Source organism: Lygodium microphyllum, chromosome 21 (genome assembly GCF_053477565.2).
Source record: "Lygodium microphyllum isolate KBCC chromosome 21, Lygodium_microphyllum_v1.1.10, whole genome shotgun sequence".
Taxonomy (NCBI): domain Eukaryota; kingdom Viridiplantae; phylum Streptophyta; class Polypodiopsida; order Schizaeales; family Lygodiaceae; genus Lygodium; species Lygodium microphyllum.
This window is the reverse complement of record NC_141155.1, coordinates 137,394,272-137,410,005: the sequence shown is the minus strand read 5'-3', so window position 1 is coordinate 137,410,005 and position 15,734 is coordinate 137,394,272. Positions and strand designations below refer to the sequence as shown.

General features: G+C 40.6%; 1 protein-coding gene across 2 annotated transcripts in view; it reads left to right on the top strand.

Moving 5' to 3' along the window:
- The window catches only part of NRPA1 (nuclear RNA polymerase A1), a 145,964-nt gene that overhangs the window by 49,066 nt on the left and 81,164 nt on the right, over positions 1 to 15,734 (top strand). For both annotated transcript variants that reach the window (XM_087661269.1, XM_087661270.1), the window contains exon 6: positions 14,647 to 14,874. In XM_087661269.1, coding sequence (XP_087517395.1) covers positions 14,647 to 14,874 — 228 coding nt within the window. The remainder of the gene's footprint in view (positions 1 to 14,646; positions 14,875 to 15,734) is intronic.

The window sequence follows — 15,734 nt, the reverse complement described above, 5'->3', positions numbered from 1 at the left end:
TGATACCGTGTCAGAATATGCAACGATGCAGAGAGACAGTAGGGTTTGCGGCGAGAAACATAGAGTGTGTACAACAAATACTAAGAAAGCTCTACCTTGTATCAAAAGAGTGGACCACTATTGCAATGCACACCCCTTTAAGAATTGGTTGCCTAAGGACTTAGTGAAGTTTCTCCTTGAATAGGTTGCATCGAATTGCTGAATGAAAGTCCAAGCTTTCAGCCTACCTTGTGCACCATTGAAGAAACTTCATTGCTTTTCCACCCTCATGATAGACTTTTGCTATCCCTTTGGGTGTCAAGTTGTCATACACTAGTTGCTGTAAAAAGGGTGCATTTGCTAAATGTAGATTAAAACCAATACCAGATGGAGCATTTGCATGACCAACACCCATTCTTTGAGCCCCATAAGCATTTGGGGATGCATTACCAAACATGCTACTTTATGCCCTAGGCTGCATTAAGCCAATGCTGCTATACATAGGGTTTTGCACATTCCCAACCATACCTGAATACATTGGGCCTTGCACAACATGCATTGGTTGCTGCAGAACATAGGGATTTGTGCCATACATTCCCATATGTGGTTTCTATCGAGCCATAGTATGAAAAATCGTGCTATCACCAAAGTATCTTGGCTGCCCTATCATAGTATGTATGCCCAGCTGTCCAAAATCCATTGGATTTGCACTTCAATGATGGCCTTACATTTGCATTACTTGCCTTGTAGGTACCAACTATTTTGCTTCATTAATATCTTTGGAGCTTCAAGTGAAGACTTTGGCATTACCTTCGGTGCACCTTGCTATCCCAAAGGTGTGAAAGATGACTTCTTTTTCTTGCTCTTGTCGTCCTTCTTCGAAGTATTCAAAAATTGGGTGAACTAAGGATCCTTTGCCAATTTAGCAAAGGGATTTGCTGCTGTCCTCACATGATTCTTAAACTAGTCATCAAATTCCTCTTCACTTTATTGCTCATCAACCTCATTATGCCTTGAAGGCCCTGCATCTTGCCCAATAGTGACATTTTCAGCTTGGTATCAATGGTCTCAAGAGCAGACATTGCATTTCCTTCTTCCCCATGCAAGTGTCCATGCTGAGAAGCATCATCATTGCTCGATTCTATCTTATTGTATGAAGACATATTGCTGTAACTTCTTAGTTGAGAGCAAAAATTAGTTCTAGCACAGAGCGTTGACTTGCAGTCAGGTGCCTGGGGCCCACCAAATCAAGGGATCGAGTGGTATCACGGCAAGGAACAATGAAACCAGTCTTTCCTCTTGAAGACGGTGGTAATTTTCTGATCAAGCACTTACTTACAGCAATCAACAAATAAACATAAATTGAAATGCACACTTTATCTTCAAAATTCTTGGACAATGGACATCTTGTTAGCCCCAAAACTAGTGTCCCTTTTGGTATTTCTTTATCTTCAATTACTAATGGATTTATTGCAAACTAAGATTCCATGATCTCCTTGGCCGATCCAAAAGCCCCTTACTGGTCCAACAATCAAAAAACAAATGGGGCAATTTGCCTCTTGAATTTCACCCAAGACTTGCTCTAGTTGGATCCCAAGTGGCCAAATGCTGCTCCAAATTTACAATGGATGGCTTGGCATCTAAAGATCACTAATTATAGGTGCTAATTTTAGTGTTTGATGTCTTCTATTGATAGCACGGGTCTTGAGGTGATTGTTGAATCCTAATTTTTGTAGAAATTTTGGGTTTATAGCAGAATTTCCTTTGCTATCCATCAAATCTGGCTAAGATTTGCTCCAAATGGTTAAGATAAGCTGAGATCTCGTAAGAATGGATTGAAAAGGGTGAGGGAAACCCAAGATGAGAGAGAAATCTGGTTTTTTTCTAAAACCCTAAAATTTGCATGCTGCCTGTTGCAACCTGCATTTAATGCAGTTATGTTCTGCCAAGCACCTCTAAAATGTTGTCGCTGCCCTTGGGAAGGTGTCTCCGTATTGTCACCTTCCCTTGAAGGTCCTAGATGATTGTCGCTTGCATTCAATGCTGATTTTTGCGCAGGTAGAATGACTAACAACCTTCTCTCGCTCTGTCTCTCACATCAGTTGAAAATTGATTGAATGGTTGAGACCCACCCTTGAAAACGTTTTCTCAATTTGCATGGGCATTTTTGCCAAGTGGAAGCTTTCTAAACCCATTTGTCAGCATTATCTAACCATTAAATTAATTTTTAGAAAATTGATTTAAGCGCTTTTGACCCTCTCCAAAATTAAATATGCCCATCCATATTTAAATTGGTTGGTCCATTTGTAGCTTGGAGTGGTCGCCCACCTCTGTTGACCCTTAGACTAGCATTAATTAACTAATTAATGCTAGTACCTACTGTCACCATTGTCATTTATTGGCTAAATATCTGTGATAGGGTCAAAACTGACACCAATTGACCACCAAAACCCAATTGGCATAACTTATCATGTTTTTTGCCTTTGACACCCATTGCATCCTCTGGTCTTTGGCATGTTACTATGAAATAATTGCCATGTGCATGATATGTGCTAAACAACCTTTCAGATTTGATTAATAACTTAATCAAATGTTATTAGCAAGATTAAAGCATCTCGAAATTTCATGTCCCCGTGACAAGAAGAGTTGCCTTTGCCACTGTGATTTGTTTGCACAATACCACTTTGACACCCTTGCTTGACATTGGTTCTTTTTAGTGGGAGATAATCATCAAGTCTTGTTGTGTATTGCTTTTAAAAGAAAGGAAAAATAATTATTTTTGGCTACTTAAGAGAAGGTAGCCATCATGATTGGCCCTTGGGTAGATGCCATTTAGGCATCGTTGGTCCAATGCCGTGTTTCCCCTTGGGGTGGGGCTTTTTTGGTAAAAAGATTGTGGAGAAGTAACCTTCTTTCCATCTTGGAACCTTTCTGGGGCTAAGGGAGGGAATGGGGGGTGTTAAGCCATTTAAATTAAGATATACATTAGCCAAAAATTAAGATGCATTAATGCCTATTTTATTCCCCTTAATACATCCGAGTCCCAAGATGTACCTAAAGTTGATGGGCAACAAAAGCCATCTTGGAAGTGCTGATCGAATGGACTTTGCATAGCTATGGTTAGTCAAGGAACGTATCCGGGAATGTATGGTACAAGTCCTTATAGTGTGCAAGGACCGATGCATGGAATGCAAGACCCATTGTATTAAGGTATGGATAGTGGAATGCAAATCCTATTTATGAGAGTATTTACATGATGCGTGGGACACAAAGTGCCATGTATGGAAATGCATCCACATCCTCTGGTACATATGGGGCTCAAGAAGTGAATGTTCGTCATGCAAATGCTTTAGATGGTGCTAGTCATAATGCAAATACAACAAATGCAACCTTTTTGCAGCCTTCAATTTATGATAATTTGACTCTGAAAGGGCAGCTAAGGACTATGATGAAGGTGGTAAAGGAGTTAAATTTGAATCCTTTAGTGGTGCCCAAGATAGGTTGAATATAATAAGAAGTTTTGGGATGCATTGTTGCTTGTTACTTCTTATCGAGTTGTCCCCCTTTATGAGCAGGTGAATAAGTATTGTTATGGGCTTCCTAAAGGGATTAGAGATTTTTGCATAAAAACCATAGTGGCCAGCTTGCCACAGCTTAATGAGACGGCACGTGCAACCAATGCTTTGCTAGGCTTCTGAAATGATGATGATAAGTCATGTAGAAAGTCTTCCAAGGCTAAGAAAATGCGCAGATCAGAAAATAGGGCTGAAAAGAGCAAGGAAAGTCTTGGAAGTCAGTGGCACAACACAAATAATCAATGACTGCAAACAAATGCTTTGCATGTGATTAGGTGGGGCACATGGCAAAGAACTGCTTGAATAGACAACAAGCTGAAAATAAAGGAGATACCAAGGGGAAAAAGCACAAAACCTCAGCTGGTTTAGTCCTTGATATAGTGGTAGATCAGCCCAATGATGATGATATAGAGTTATGCAAAGCATGGAGCAAGGCTAGAGATCATCATGCATTGGTTTCCTTTTAACTTGGTGCATGTTCGAATATCATGTCCATGTCATGGTGCTTGTCTAGGCATCAGAGAGGATGAGATGGGCCCATAGGTGAGATTGGTATGGCATGTAAGGTGTGGATGCCAGAGAGCCGGTCATTCCTATCATTGGATAGCTTCGCATGCACATCATGCGTATGCATTGGTTGTATTGCCTTGATTATCTCCCATTAAAAATCTCATGCATGGATTGCCTTGATGCCATCACGTGCATGCATTGGTTGGTACTCATGATAAAATTTTAATTTTTTATCATAGAGGCAAAGTCCATACATTGGATGTAAAATTAAAAGGGAATTTGTTCCGACTATATTAAATTTTTGCCATATCCAAAGTAAATAAAAATTATATTTCAGCATAGTTGGTCTTTGGGAAGGATAAATATGATAATGAAAATGTCAGTTTTGTGTCTAAATTAAGTGAGGATTGTGTTTCATTTTTGGAAATGTATGCAGATTGCTTTTCATAGTCACTCTTGGGGCAGTTATTGCTTGAGAGGTCGGAGGATCATGCCATAGATTTGATTCCAAGCAGTAGCCCTCTTAACAAGCCACCATATCGGGGTGATTGCAGCCCAATATGAGGAGATTATGAGTCTGTTGGAATAGAGGTTGATTCAACTGAGCTCCTCTCTTTATATTGTTGACCTGTGCTATTAGTGCAAAAGAAAATGGATCATGGCATATGTGTGTCGACTACTATGCACTGAATAAGATTACTATTAAGAATTGCTTTTTGATCCGAGGACCGATGACATTAGAGATGGGCTGCAAGGGCAGCCATTTTCAGCCATGTTGGATTCACATCAAGCTGGTGGATATTCCAAAGACAACATTGAAGACATCTTTTGGGCTTTATGAATTTCGTGTTGTGCCATTTGGACTTACAAATACTCCTCCAACATGTAATGGGATGATGAATAGGATACTTAGACCACATAGAGCTTTTTTGGGTAGATTCTTTGATGACGTGATTGTCTTTTCAAAGAAAGATGCAAAACATAGAAAGCATTGGAATATTTTGTTTAATGAATTGTGTAAGCATTGGTTAGTTATTAATGATAAGGAGAGAGAGTTGTTTTTGCATGAGATCAACTTTTTGGGGCACCTTGTATGAGCTGATGGGTTGCGCATGGATCGTGCAAAGGTTGAAGCCATGTGCTTATGGACATAATTGAAAAATGTGCAAGAGGTCTAAAGCTTTTTAGGCCTATGTTTCTGTTATAGAAGGTATGTTTGGCACTTTGCTGAAATTGCTTCTCCTTTGCATGCTTTGCAAAAGATGGGTGTTCTCTTTAGTTGGACAAGGAAATTTTAGCATTTGAAAACTTGAAGGAAAAGATGACTTTAGATCCAATGCTTATATTGCTAGATCTCAGGAAGTCTTTTGTAGTGCAATGTGATGCATGTGGTAATAACATAATGTTTGTTTTGATGCAAGATGGCCATTTTGGTAGTCTCATTTGCAAGCAGATGGTTAGTCTGAAGAGGTAAATTATACAGTCTTGAATCTTTTGAGGTCCTATGTTTCGGACCATAAAGCGTACCGGGAATAGTTTTTGCCCTTGGTTGAGTTTGCCTACAATAACATGGGGCGTAGTTCCACTGGCAAGGCTCGTTTTAAGATTATAAAGGGTGTAAAGAAAGTTCCATTGACCTTGCATACAAAGCATAAGATTTTTAAGGCTGATAGATATGTGGAAAGCAAGGATGTCATCTATCAGATCAAACAAGCAGTTCAAAGGTTACAAGAGAAGCAAACGAGGGCAGCTGATCACCACAGTCATGCTTTGCAGTTTGTAGAGGGCAGTTGAAGAAGACGAAAGGCAAAGAGCATATGTATCCAAAGCTGAATAGGGGGTATTATGGGCCTTTTTAGGTGTTAAAAAAGATTAGTGATGTGGCATAAAGGTTGAAACTACCACCACATTGGAATATACATAATGCTCTTCATGTCAGTTTATTGAGGCCTTTTCATGGTGATGTGTTTAAGGATATGTGTGTTGATATTCATGGAGAGGTTGAGGAACTGGATGAATTTCTAGTACCAGAGCAGATTTTGGCACATAAAGAAAAGAAAACTAGAGGTAAGCTTTTCAGGGGGTACTTGGTTAAGTTTTAGAACTACTTACCAATGGATGCCAAATGGATGGAAGAGAGTGACTTGGTGGGCCACTCTCGGTTGTTATAGTATTACTTAGAGGCATTTGAGTTTGAGCCAGACTTTAGAGGGCTCGTTCAGGTTCAACAAAGCAAAGGTCTAGAGCACTACCTGGCACTCAAGGGGGATGTAGCAATTTCACTCCTCCAGTGATGGACAACTCTAATGTATAGTGGATCTAATGCATTCAACATGCATCTAAGGTACTATTTGCTGATGATATGTTTTCCAGGAGATCACTATTCAATGAGTCACTGTAGTAGGTTATTTTAACTCCTAATTTGTTAGGAAACTTCAATCAAGAAGTCTCTTATTATGAACATAATGTCCTATGACTCCTCCAAAGAAGAGGAGGAGGTTGATGATGATGAGGAGGATGATTTTAAGAAGGATGCATCATGCATATGATGGATAATTGTTTGCATCTTTCTGTTTTCATATCTCTTTTCCTGGTATCTATTAACCTTTCTTGCTTGATGGCAATGGGCATCATGCCATAGCTTGTCTATATGATATACGACATGGAGTTCGAGTCTAGCCTCCCTTTCTCTTATTTTATATTTTAGAGCATCATTGTCTTGACCATTGAAATTGAATCTTTTGTTTTTTGGGGAATACTCAGCAATAGATGATTCAAGATACGATGATCCATGGTACTTTGTTAAGTGTAATTCTACTAGGTTTAATTGCATAGTCCTTTGACTTTTGACCTTTAGTTAGTGGCACGTGTCGTTCCCCTTGTATGAACCGATTACGTACGGAGATCGAAGCAGACTGTTGTTACGTGCAGTGAGAGACAGAGAGAGTGCGAGAGAGCAGAGTAGAGAGTGAGCCCGTTTTCAGGTACAATGACGAGTGTGTACCTTTAGGTTTTTAGATAGATATATATGTGTAAGTACAAGTGCTAAGGGTGTGTTCACACTCGAGCACATTTAAAAGGCATGAGGCCTTTATTCCCAACAACCTCCCACCTAAAGGCAATGGGCCCTAAGAGGAGAAAAGAATAAGCTAAGTCTAGGTATGTACAAAGCTGAAATACATATATCTATCCAACTCCCATCATCTGTCGGCAATGAGCAAACCGCTCTGCTGGAAGACCCTTTGCGAAGAAGGTCTGCAGGGTTATCATCTGTATGCACTTTGACAAGCTCAATGCTCTTGCTATCAAGTACATCTCTAATGAAGTGGTACTTCACTTGTATGTGCTTTGTCTTTCCATGAAAGACAGGACTCTGTGCTAGCATGATAGCACTTTGACTATCACAATGGAGAACAGGTAACTCTGAGATGCCAAGCTCTCCCACCAGATGTAAAAGCCACAAAGCCTCCTTGCATGCCTTAGTGACAGCCACATACTCTGCCTCTACAGTAGACAATGCAACACACTTTTGTAGCTTGGAGATCCAAGAGATTGCTCCTTGTGTGAAAGTAAAGACATACCCAGAAGTGGACTTCCTACAGTCCGTATGACTAGCATAGTCTGCATTGGTAAAGCCAACAATAGATGCCTTCTGCTTTCCAAAGCAGATGCACAATTTCTTTGTGCCTTTGAGGTATCTCATAATAATGCTTCTTGCCAGGGGTTGCCATGTATCTGCTAACCACACCCACTGTAAAGGCAATGTTAGGACGTGTAGCAACCATAGCATATATCAAATTGCCAACAGCTGAAGCATATGGTATCTTGGCCATTTCAGCCTTCACAACATGAAATGTAGGGCTATCCTCTGCACTAAGTTTCACATATGGAGGGACCCCAATTGTTTTTCCCTCCTCCATATTAAAACATTGCAAAACTTTGGAGATATACTCCTGCTGAGATAGATAGAGTAAGCCTTTCGATCTATTTCTGAGTAGTCGCATGCCAAGAATGTGATTTCCATCACCAAGATCCTTCATGTCAAAGCTGCCATGAAGACTTTGGTTCAATGAATCCAAGGCATGAGTATCCTTGCCAGCAATCAACATGTCATCAACATACAAAACCAAGATAATGAGGCTGCCATTTGCTGCCTTCTTGGTGTACAAGCAGTGATCCACTTGACTTCTATGAAAGCCTTGGGATTGCATGAATGTATCATACTTATGATATCATTCTCTTGGTGCTTGTTTCAGCCCATACAAACTCCTTTTAAGTTTACATACAATTTTTTCTCCCTTGTTCAACAAACCCTTCAGGCTGTTGCATATATATGTCTTCATGCAGATCACCATGTAAAAACGCAGTCTTTACATCCATCTGTATGAGTTCCATATCCTCAATTGCAAACAAGCCCAAAATGATTCTCAATGTACTAATCTTGACTACAGGAGAGAAAATCTCATCAAAGTCAATTCCATGCTCCTGCTTGTATCCCTTTGCAACTAATCTTGCTTTGTACTTTGGTGAGGAACCAGAAGTGACCTTCATCTTGTAAATCCATTTGCATGGAAGAGTTTTCTGCCCTTTAGGCAACTGCACCAAGTCCGAAGTGCCATTTTCTGTAGGAGATTCCATCTCTGACAACATGGCTTTATACCATTTCTGGCTGTCCTGTTTGTCCATTGCTTCATTGAAGCAAGACAGTTCACCACAGTCTGTCAACATGACATAATCAGCCACATTAGTTGCACCTGGAACAAATTTGTCAGGTTTTCTAGTAGCCCTAGACGATCTCCTAACCCAATGGTCATTATTTGTTGGCTCTTCTTGCAAATTTCCATTTTCAGCGTGCTGTACTGGCATTTCAGCCTGCAAATCAACATTAACAGCTTGCTGTCCTGGCTGTTCTTGCACATGTAATGGCTCATTTTCATGGGCAATAGCTGGCTGATCATTTCCAGCATCATTTCCTGCATTTACAAGTTCATTTACAGCAGGTATTTGCTATTGTACAATAGGCACATTTTGCTGTCCAAAGGGCATTTCTTCTCGGAATACAACCGTACGAACCTCCTCAGTCTGTTCGGGCTGTTTGTGAATGCGATCTTCTTGGAAGATAACGTCATTGCTACATACTACTTTCCTTTTCTCATGATCCCACAATCTATACCCCATTTCACCCTCGTCACCATATCCTAGGAAAATGCATTTATAAGACTTTGACTCAAGTTTCCTACGTTTTTCGTTACGAATGTGCACAAAATCCTGGCTGCCAAACACTTTGAGATGAGCATATAAAGGTGGCTTGCCCGACCATGCTTCTTGGGGAACACCCCCCCCCCCCCCCCCCCCCCAAAAGACTTGTTTGGTGACCGATTAATTAATTGAATGGCTGTCATAACAGCCTCTCCCAAAAACCGTGGGGTAATACAGTATGAGATAGCATCGTATGGACCTTATCTTGTATGGTCCGATTCATACCTCTGCAACTCCCTTTTGGAGCAGATTATGAGGGGCAGTGAGCTCCCTCTTTATCCCTTTGCTGTCACAAAATGCATCCGAATGTACTAACTCTAGAGGAGAAGATTTCAAAGAAAGAGACTTTTTGAGAGACGTCTGTGCATGTTTGCCATAAATGCAATGATCACAATGCTCAAAATTAGCATAACGCAAACAAGGCAAGTAACCCAAATGAGAAATCACTTTCATTCATGTTTGACTCATGTGTCCCAACTGGCCATGCCAGAAAGAAATGCTTGGCAGCTCGGTCACGGCAACAACATGGTCACGCACACTAGATACATGAAGTGGATACAAAGTATCACTCTTGCAACCTCTGGCAATAACCCTAGATTCCTTACAGATCTTCTGTTTTCCATCACCAAAAGTGGTATGAAAACTATCATTATCTAGCTGTCCTCTGCTAATCAAGCTTTTCTTGAGCTGAGGTACATGCCGTACATGCTGAAGTGTAAAGACAGAGCCATACTGAAACTGTATCTGCACACTGTCAATACCTGCAACTCACATACATAGTTGTCCCCAAGATGGACAACACCATGTCGACCCCTTGTATAGATGGAAAACCACTCATGATGAGGGGTGACATGAAAGGAAGCACCTGAATCAAGAATCTAGGTATGCATATCATCATCTATATCTGCAAGTAAAGCATGTGCACCAAAGTGTGAAGAGACAAAGAGTACATCACTCCCACTGTCACTGTCATGAGTGACTACATTCATCTCTTCAATTTTTACACTGCTCTTCTTAGGTTGACTGTCCTTCTCTTCCTTGCTATCAACTATCTTCTTTGCTTTTCATTTCTCTTTCTTCCATTTGTAGCAATCACATTTAAAGTGACCCTTCTTTCCACAATGGTGGCATTCAACATTTTTGCCACGTGATTGACTGCGTCCCTTGTTATCATATTTGCCCTTTTGCTATGATCTACCCCCTAGTATTCAAAGCACTGGAAGACTTACTGGATGCATTGTTCTGCCGATTCATCTCTTCCATAAGTAGAGCACTCTCTACATCAACATACAAAAGGATCACTTTAGAATTGCTCATAGCAGTCTTGAATGTATCCCAACTCTCTGGTAGAGTGAAAAGTAAGAAAGTACCCTTGAATTCCTCATCAATCGTGAACTTCGAGGCAACCAACTGGCTGAAAATGGAGTTAAACTCACTCAAGTGAGTAGAGATTGCTGTACCCTCTTTCATACACAAATCCATAAGCTTTTTCAGCCAATACACTTTGCTTGCAGCACTCTTTTGTCCATACAGTTCTTCCAGTCTAGTTCATATAGCATATGCAAAATCCAAACATTCAATGTTGAAGAGCAAACCATGTGCTACAGCATTATCCAAGTGATTGGAGCTATTCCAAGGGCATGTGCATCACATTACATGAGGAATCCCAAAATTTCAGCTGCAATTTCTGTTGTATATGTACCCACAGGCATAAAATTTGACACGAACGGTTAAAAGTCCCAAAATTTTGTGCTCAAAGCATCAAACACACATCTACATTTCCTCTGTCATGCATAGGACTGGCCAGTTTTGCCAAAATAGAGCAATTTCAGCAAAATCCCCAAATATTACCAAGTGTTGATATCCAAATTATGCGGAATTCAAACTGCATGTACATAAAATGCCCAAATCCTGCACAGATATTGCCCAAACTGCAAAAGCCCCAAATTGCACGGGGTCCAATGTGCATCAATGTCGAGAAATTGGGTAAATTTCATCCCAATTTGTGCATATACATGAAAAGCCCTCAATGTCGGGGACAAAATGTCACAAATTCCTGCGATTTTTGAGACAAATTTGCTTGTCCTGCATCACAATCCCAGATCTGGGAAAAGCCCCAAATTTTAAGGGTCCAATGTTGAAAAAATTCACTTAGATGAGCAAAATTTCAATAATTGTGGCGAAATTCCCAATTCAAATGCGCACAATGTCTGCAATTTTTGACACAGATGCCTCAATTTTGCATGAACAGTACTCAGTCTGGAGAAGCCCCAAATTTCTGGCTCTAAATTTGCACAGATTTGCACATTGTGCTTACGCGCGTGAACACCTGAAGGAGAGAAGACAAATTCAAAGAGATTTTGAAGGAATAGAATATCTCCCCCTCCTTTTTTTAATTTGAAAGATGTGACGGGGTTTGACAGGGTCTGTTGACTTCGTTCGACTGTCCCGCCATGCAGCGCGCGTGCGCCTCCAATCCTGTGCAACACGCCCGTCAGCTGCTACCAACCACGTGCCGGCTGCTGCCCGATGGTCACGCTAGCGCGTGGTCACTGGCGCTTGGTTGCGTCTACACAGTGGTTTCCCCATCCTGTCTTTGGCACGTCCAGCTGGTCCTGTCCCTCGAGCACCAACAGTCGTCGCCTACAGGAAGTGTATCCTCTCGTACACCACCTGGACAGTCAACCCATCTGCGACAGTCAGTCTGCTGCCCACCGAGAGCTCGCCTTTGAGTTGTCTTGTCACCATGCTGGTCTTCTACCTTAGTTTGACGATCGTCTGCAGCACCTTACGCTTTGATACTAGTTTGTAGGGACCAATTAGGCACGGAGATCGAGACAGATAGTCTTAACGTGCAGTGAGAGACAGAGAGAGTGCGAGAGAGCAGAGTAGAGAGTGAGCCCGTTTTCAGGTACAATGACTAGTGTGTAGCTTTAGGTTTTTAGATAGATATATATGTGTAAGTACAAGTGCTAAGGGTGTGTTCACACCCGAGCACATTTAAAAGGCATGAGGCCTTTATTCCTAGCACACCTCCAAGGTTTGAAATATACTTTGCTACTCACCACCATGTAGCCATATGGGAGGATGTTGAAAAGGTGTGAGGCTTTATAGAGATCTATTTTGGATGAGGGAAACACAAGAAACCACCACGTGGGCCTTGTAAGAAAAGATAACACAGTAGAGTATATGAAATTTGTAAGCAAGTGAATAGAGAATATGGAGAATCAAAAACTTTGATTAGTGCAAATGATAATGATGGATAAGTGATGCTTTTCAGCTGTGTGGTGGAAATAGAAAAGAGCAAAGGCTGTGTATATGGAAAAGCATAGTTGCATTCGTACTAGGTACGGACTAGTTCATTCCGTACGGTTCGTATTGTACTGTACGGTACGTATCCGTACCATTTTGTACCTAAAAACAGACTATTTTTGGCCTCTGAAGACTAGACCATACAATATCTTCCAACTCATAAGGCTTATGTTTAATATCATAATTCCAAGTCTCTCTCACACACACAGAGTCTCTCTCTCTCTCTTCCAACTTCCAAGACGAGTATGCAATTCCAAGACACCCCCCCCCCCCCCCCCCCCAACACACACACACACACACACAAAAGAATGAAGAGCCTGTTTGTCCATCCACCCTAAACTTTACTTTGTTCTTTGATGTATTACATATACACTCCCATGTGTCTTCTAGTAGCGCATTGCGCGTGTTGTGTGTGCGGTTTTTCCTTGTTATCCTCATGTATTCATCTTATTAACTCAAGTGACATTGCTATTTTAGCTCTAAACATGTGTTCTATTATCTATAATCCAAACTAACCAAGTTTTTGTTTTTTTTTTCCCCTACTAATATCGTACCATACCTTATAAAATCATAAGGTACCAATTAGTACCGTATTTTATCGTACAGTACCATACTGTGCCTGACAACCTTGTGGAAAAGTGTGGCTGAACGTTGTAAAAGGAGCCACAAATTGATATGTTGAATAGGGCATAATGCTTTGAATGCATGCTTTTCAAGTGTGAGACCAAAACTACCACTGAATGAATGTTTGGTAGGTCCATGAAATTTGCATGGTATTTAATGTAATCCCTTGGATGTCCCTTGCAAAGAGGGGTCTCTTTTAAAAAAACCTAGAAAAAGTAAAAGAAGTCTAGTGCAAGAAGTTGTGCTGTGAGAGGCCCTCCAGAGAAGGACCTAGTGCGGTAATGACTCTCTACAAATGCATGTAGCTAGGTTGGCAATGTGCCAAGCTCTCTAGGGTTTGCCTCTAACCATTTGGTGTACTTGTTAAATGTGTTGCTCACAAATGCCTGGTGCTCACAAAAGTAGAGTCAGCAATTACCTATGTAGTTACTTGAGGGGTGGAGCATTGATCTCCAACATGCTTGAGAGCATGGTCTCTTCCTGAGAAGGGGAGATCTGTTGCCTTCATAGACAATCTCTATAGAATCTTTATTCCCTTAAATTCTTTTTGTATGAGGATGCTTCCCATTGCAGAGGTCAGGTTTGGAGCACCATTTTGAAAGCATTTTTGCATGGTTAAAAGGAAGTGCCCTTTGGGCCATTCTAATCTGATAGAAGATATTTTGTTTGGTTATTTGATTATGCTTGAGCATGGTGATGTTGCAAGTTCCAGATAAAGAGATCTAGAAAATCAGGCAATAATCCATGTCTATACTTCATATTTGTGATATGTTTCAAGGCCTTGAGTAGAGGAGCTAGAGATAGATCATATTGAAGGGTTTGGAAGGCATAAGGCTGTTAGAAATTGATGTTGATAGAATGAATTGCAAAATTTTCATTCATTCATGTGCTAGTCATGGGTGCTTTTTCCAGTGTGCTAGTACAATACTGGAAAACATGTTTGTTTTCAATGTTGTGCAAAAAATTGCTAGGGGAAAAAGGTAGAACTTTGGGGGGGACAGGGGGAGTTTACTTAAATTGGAAGACACATGGAGCTACCTACTTGTGACATAGCTCCACAAGGATGGTATTGTGCTGTTTTACAGTGAATAATCTGCTCTTGCTATTTGATGTGCTGAAAGGCACTTCTATGAGAGCGAATAATTTCAGCGTTGTTGTCCTGAAACTCCTCAGCTTTCCGAGTTCTTGCATAGTAACCAGTTGCCTTTTGTTACTGCCATGTTTGAACACAACTCCAAGGCTTTTTTGAGAATATAATGCTGTTTTTCGCTCATTCATTTACACAGTAGACTCACTGAGTGATCACAGCCGAAGATTTTGTCTTTCCCATTTCATTCCAGCCTTGGGAAAATTTTATATGCTGACAGTGAGTTTTATTGGAATGTAGATGCCTTTACAGAAGAGCAAGCTGACTGCAAATTGCATGCGTGGCTTGAAGTTTACCATAGAGGATTTGATCAGAACCACATCTGTCGTTGATAATAGAGAAGAGGAACGAGAAGTGGTCCAGAATGGTGAAAAGCTTGGAGGCATGCATAGAAATTTGATTATAAAAGGGCTGGATATCACTGATACTGGTACACATGGTCAATTGCGCTATTTGACTACATATGAGGTATGAAGCCATACTTTGGATAATCAATATGTTACAGCTTTACTTGAATTAATCAGTGATTCTTTGTTTTGTGCAATTGAGTGAGTTCACAATCCTGGGTTCAGAGTTGGATTTAGTTGTCATGGAGGGACTGAGTGAGGGCAGGAATGTCATTGGTTATTATGGAGGGAGGGAGTAGGAGGGGAGTGTATAAACTGAGTTTAAGGGATACATGGATCTGATATGGTTATTAACAGAGATCAGCCTAGTTATGGTCAAAGCAAGTGTGGAAAAGGTAGACATCTATCCACTGCTGTATTTAAGCAAAGGTAAAACCTGAGCGGTGACTCAGAGCTCCTCAATTCGTGTGGTTTTTATAGTTACAAGTATGAAGCTATCTCGACTTGAATTGATCAGAAAACAAAAGTAGCTACAGGATGAGCTATAATGCACGATGCATTAAGGCAGCTCTGTAATTAAAGTTGATCTAGAAATGAATATATGCACTGCAGATGTGAGTTCGAAAAGTTGAACTCAATTATTAAAGTAGGACACGTAGAGATGAGAAATTTCTTAAAGGTTACGCTTAGATCTTGCAAGTTTGTCCAAATATGGTAAGTAGAGGAACTTCCCTAGAGTCTTTGGTCTTGAGAAATTGAGAATTTATTTATAAATAGAAATAGAGTACTTTATTGGCAATAAAAGAGACTCAATAATAGTTGAATTTATACAATTAAAAAAAGGTTCTTGAATTGAAACTCGGCATAAGCAAAAGGAAATGTCACCAAGGTTATTCATGAAATAAATGTGACCTTGAGTTACAGCACATACCTACCATGGATACTCTCTAGGGCTTGAGAAGGATGAACAGGTGAAGAGAG